This window comes from Trachurus japonicus, chromosome 18, assembly GCF_045865225.1.
Source record: "Trachurus japonicus isolate A0001 chromosome 18, Traja_1.0".
Classification (NCBI taxonomy): Eukaryota; Metazoa; Chordata; class Actinopteri; order Carangiformes; family Carangidae; genus Trachurus; species Trachurus japonicus.
Genome location: NC_140924.1, coordinates 5,962,121 through 5,967,793, shown reverse-complemented (window position 1 = coordinate 5,967,793; position 5,673 = coordinate 5,962,121). Strand labels below are relative to the sequence as shown.

At 39.5% G+C, this 5,673-nt stretch overlaps 1 protein-coding gene across 1 annotated transcript; it reads left to right on the top strand.

Annotated features, from left to right (window-relative positions):
* The first annotated feature begins 2,273 nt into the window (after positions 1–2,273).
* On the top strand, positions 2,274–4,853 carry LOC146968495 (uncharacterized). Its single transcript, XM_085806323.1, is given in 2 exon segments — positions 2,274–2,466; positions 3,604–4,853. Coding segments are annotated over 2 exon segments (1,338 nt in total). The 3' UTR covers positions 4,749–4,853.
* Positions 4,854–5,673: the final 820 nt, after the last annotated feature.

Below are 5,673 nucleotides of genomic sequence, written 5' to 3'. Positions count from 1 at the left end.
CCATCAAAGTACACCTCCATAGAAAATGACTAGTAGTAATAAAGTATTGTAGACTATTGGACTCTTAACCAATGCCCTGAGGGCCCTGAGCTGAATCGGTTTAGACTGAAAAAGAAAAAAGGTACAAGTAGCCTACTATTACCCCATCCTCTCTCTGCCTCCCATTTCCTGTCTCAACTGTCCTGTCAATTAAAGGCAAAACTCAAATCTCCCTTTTCTTAGTTTTAAGTCTGTGTGATGAAGACACAATTTAGCATCTGAACCTAAAACACTGGTGTCTGACTGTAAATTTGGCCTTGATATTAACATAACACAGAGCAGAAAGCCATGTTAGGAAAAATAACCATTTATCCATTAATCTGTAGATTTTGGTGAATAAAAGATATTTTAATCTCAGAAAAACGGAACATACTGTAGGCATCGATTCAAAAAGAAAAAGATTGACTATTGCTGGTCGATTACAAGTTTATTTAAAAACTCGCCTTGATAATAAATAAAAATAGAACACTCTCTCATCATTGTAATTTCTGGTACAATTGTCGTTAGCCACACAACTAAAAGATCTATGTAGTAGTACAACACGTATTCTTTCTCTACAAACCGAGACTCTGAGGTTTTCTACGCACAAGGACTTTGAGGTTCATGGATTTAAAACTGAATCACCAACCAGTTTTAAATAATCTATGCCCAGCGATTATATATATCTATATCGTGTTTGTGTAATGTATGGCCTCTCCCTATCAAAAATGCCAGGGCCTCTTTTTGGTGCCAGTCCGTCACGGCCCCTTACATTTTTAGAAAGTGTACAAGACACTAAAATTACCCCTAGTCAACCACTTATAAACTACAAGATGGTTTTCACAGCTCCTACTTCCTGAATTTAGGCACACCTGATTAATCACTTCACCCAATAGTAGAGGACAGGAAACTAAAAATGCCCAACTAATTTCAGGAAGTACTAGGAGCTGTGAAATCCATCTTCTAATTTGTAACTGGTGGACTAGGGATAATTTGAAGTGTTCCCCTCCCTCCCCCCCTGAGAAAACACTGGAAATAGCCTACCGTATGTAATAAAAACATAAAACTACATAGGCTTAGAACATAAAACTTAAATTGTGAATAATAAAATAGATCAAATTAACTCTGTCATGTTACCTTCAGGTCGGAGGTTAAGGGTGCCCTCTATCAGGACAAATAGATATAGGTCTTAATTTGTTCCTTCTGCTATCATGATGCTGAACAGTGTTAAACAGTGAGATAATTGACAGCTGTCTTGACCACACAGTCTGTTTTATCCTACCTTGTTTGAATGCACTTGAATGCACTTTGTCTCTGTATGCAGTTGGAAATTAATTACTCTGCCCAGTACGTGTTGCTCTATGTGCTGTTTTTCCTAACAGAGGTTGATTGCTCTGTGTGTGTGTGTTTTATTTGTATTTATTGGTATTGTATGTTTTTATGTATTTCCCAACTGGGACAATAAAGATAACTTTGAACTTTTGAACTTTGAGGGCTAAAATGTAAGTTGACAACGAAAACAAGACATTGGCCAATTATAAAGGTGGGTCTTGAACCTGCTTTTAAAATACTCTGCGACCACAGAGATAAAAAGATGAAAAAAAGACTTGTTGATAACTTGAAAGTTAAATGTAGTACAAAATGCTCCCTTTTTCCACAACGACTCTGAGGTTCATGCATTTTAAACTGAATCACCAACCTGTTTTGTTGAGAAGGACTCGAGGCTGCAGGAGAACATCCAGCAGGTTCCTCTGCCGCTCGATCTCCTGTCTGAAGCCCGAAGCCTCCGCCTCGTAGCCGGCTACGACTCTGTCCACGGCCGCTAAGATTTCCTGGGAGGCGGCGGTGAGCCTCTCGGTAACGAATCCTCTCAGAAACTCCACCTCAGACATGATCCCGCCGATGAATGGGTCTGTTCTGTTTTTCCCCGACCGCAACCTCCGGTTTGGTGCACAAATTTCATCCGGGTAGAAACTGTGGCAACTTCAACAAACACTTCGCCGTGGTCTAATGTAATCTTTACTATTTATCCTGAAAGAACTTCGGCGGCCTCTACAGGCAGCGACGATCACTTGCAGAACCATTTGTCTTTGTTTCTACTCGGATGATATTTGTGCACGTACCCAAACCGGAAGAGAGTCGCAGTTGGGGGGATTGGCGGAAGCAACGGAGAGTTTGAGTAAAATGTCTTAGGTCAGTATGTTTGTTTGTATGATCTGTAATTGATGTCTTTTGTCGACATAATTAAAAGAAAAATGTCTCAGGTGGAGGATTTGAGAGGATTCATAACCGAGAGACTCACCGCCGCCTCCCAGGAAATCTTAGCGGCCGTGGACAGAGTCGTAGCCGGCTACGAGGCGGAGGCTTCGGGCTTCAGACAGGAGATCGAGCGGCAGAGGAACCTGCTGGATGTTCTCCTGCAGCCTCGAGTCGCTCTCGACAAAACAGGTTGGTGATTCACTTTTGCATCCATGAACCTCAGAGTCTTTGTGAAAAAGCAGTGGTGGACAGTAACGGAGTAAATTTACTTGAGTACTGTACTTAAAGTACATATCCAGATATTAGGCTATTACTCTTACTTGAATACATTTCCAAGATAAATATTTTTACTTTTACTCGAGTTAATTTCTAGGAAGGCTGAAAAGTACTTTTTTTTTTTTTTTTCCTGAAATCCTATGCTGTGTTTGTCAAAGAAGGAAACCCTAACCCCTAAAAGCAGCACATCAGTGCAGCTGCTTTCAAAGAGTTCATTCTCACAAACAAGAGTTAAAAGCTCCTTACATTCATTTAGAAAAAATTATAGTAATTCATTGATGTGGAAAATAAGAAATTTACTCTTACTCTTACTTTTACTTAAAGTAAATTTAAAAGCATGTACTTTTGGATACTTAAGTACATCTAAAAGCAAGTACTTTTTTACTCTTACTCGAGTAACATGTCGACTGAGCTACTTTTACTTGTAACAGAGTAAATTTTGACCAGTGGTATTTGTACTCTTACTCATGCACTGGGGTCGAGTACTCTGTCCATCTCTGTGAAAAAGGGAGCATTTTGTACTACATTTAATTTTCAAGTTAGGTGGGCCAGAAATTACAAAAACTGATTACATCCTTTAATCTCTGGGGTTGCAGAGTATTTTAAAAGCAGGCTCAAGACCCACCTTTATAATTTTTCAATGTCTTATTTTCGTTGTCAACTTACATTTTAGCCCTTTTTATGACGTAGTTAATTTGATCTATTTTATTATTCATAATTTAAGTTTTATGTTCTTAGCCTATGTAGTTTTATGTTTTTATTACATAGGCTATTTCCAGTGTTTCCTCAGGGGGAGAGAGAGGGGGACACTTCAAATTATCCGTAGTCCACCACTTACAAATTAGAAGATGGATTTCACAGCTCCTAGTACTTCCTGAAATTAGTTGGGCATTTTTAGTTTCCTGTCCTCTACTATTGGGTGCCGATTACATAACGCACAGCGTGACATTGTGATTTGATTAATCGTGCAGCACTACTCCAGACACCAGTTATATGAGTGACAGTACAACGACAATGTTGTTCATGATGTGTGTTTCATTGTTTTTGCAGGTGATCAGAAGCTGACGATTAAAACAGAGGATCCTCCTGAGTTGACCTCTAGTCTGGACCAGGAGAACCCAGAGAGTCTACATGTTAAAGAAGAAAAGGAAGAACTATTGACCACTCCAGAGTTCCTCGTCACTTCTGTTCATGTGAAGAGTGAGGATGAGGAGGAGAAACCTCAGTCCCTACAACCTCATCAAAGACAAACTGAGACAGAGCCTCCATCCAGCAGCTCAGCTGAGCAGATAGAAGTAGAGATAGAGGCCGATGGAGACGACTGTGGAGGATGTGAACCAGCCAGGAACTCAGATCAACCTGAAGATCTTCAACCAGTTACAGACGATGAGGTCTCAGAGTCGTTCTCTGAAGCTGAAGACCGTGATGATGACTGGAGAGAAACCAGAGCACCTGAGTCAGGTTTGAACAGTGAAGCTGTTCATGTAAATGATGAAGAATGTAAGACTGGTAAGAAGTCTCACCACTGCTCAGAGTGTGGGAAAACATTTAAAGCACCCTCGGATTTGAAGATACACACGAGAACCCATACAGGAGAGAGACCATTTGACTGTGCTACCTGTGGTAAAAAATTTGGCAGAACCTGGATTTTGAAGAGACACATGAGAATCCATGCAGGGGAGAAACCATTTGAATGTGCTACCTGTGGTAAAAAATTTGGAAATAAAAGGGGTCTTAGAGACCATATATTTTTCCATACAGGGGAGAAACCCTTTGACTGTGCAATCTGTGCTAAGAAATTTCGACGTAAAAGGAATCTTGGAGACCATATAAAACTCCATACAGAGGATAAACCATTTGACTGTGCTACCTGTGGTAAAAGATTTCTGTACAAAAGCACTCTTAGAGACCATATAAAATGCCATACAGAGGAGAAACCATTTGAATGTGCTACCTGTGGTAGAAAATATTCATATAAAAGGAATCTAAAACTCCACATGAGAATCCATACAGGAGAGCACCAATTTGACACGTCAGACTAAATATAGCCACTGACTGTGCTAACTTTGGTAAAAAGAAATAGACATAGAAGGACTCCTAAAGACCATGTAAGATTCCACACAGAGGAAAAAACATTTGTTTGTGCTGTTTGTGGACAAAGATTTGCCCAGCAGATGCATAGTTTCTTCTACTAAAAAAGTGAACCCATTTGGTTTCAGTGTTTTTGGGAAAACTTGTATTATACCTGGCAAAAGGAGGAGACATGTAAACTCAGGAATGTTACTGAAGTAGGGATGCACATGATTAACAGTTAACCGTCGCTGCTCTCAGCCGGTTCACCTGCAGCTCTCATGTAGCTCCACAGAGGAGCTCTGCTGTTCCTCTCTCTCCTCCCATCTCCTCTTTAAAATCGTATGAAACAGCGTGTTCATGATATGAATGCTACAAATACATGTTAAAAATCTGTAGTACTCGGAAACACATGTATGTTATTGAGGCAGCATGAGGCTACCTGTGGCTGCACAGTTGTAGGTTGAGCTGAACTGTAACAGGTTATTACAATACAGTTAGACTGAATTGCATGTCGGTGAAAACAATTTGAATAATTTTTCTCTAAAGTTTATTGTATGTTTAAAATTCGTAGTGGACCAAATTTTACATTTTGAAATGTGTTTATCTCTTTACTTTTAAATCCTCCACTATTGCATGTTTCTTCTGCTTACAGGATGTTACTCTACCTCCATGTATTGTGCCTGGATAATTCCTACAATTCCTAACGAGACACTCTTAAATGGATAGTTTAGCTTTTTTCAAGTGGGGATGCATGAGGTACAAATGGCCATCATCAAGTACAATTTCCGCTTGTTCATTTTCATTACTTGTCAAACTGCTGATTTGTCAAAAGCAATTAAATAATAAATTTTTATCCCCAAAAATGGGTTTGGGGTTCTTTTATCAGGATGGTCACCAAAAACGTCAGGGACAAACAGCCCCACCTAGAATATTTTTCACCAGCTGCCACTGATCATCACTGAGTTCATTTTTTATATGAAACACTAAGTTGTCTATAATATGAGAATGTGGTGATTAAAGAAGAGCTTATATGTTAAATAATTAACA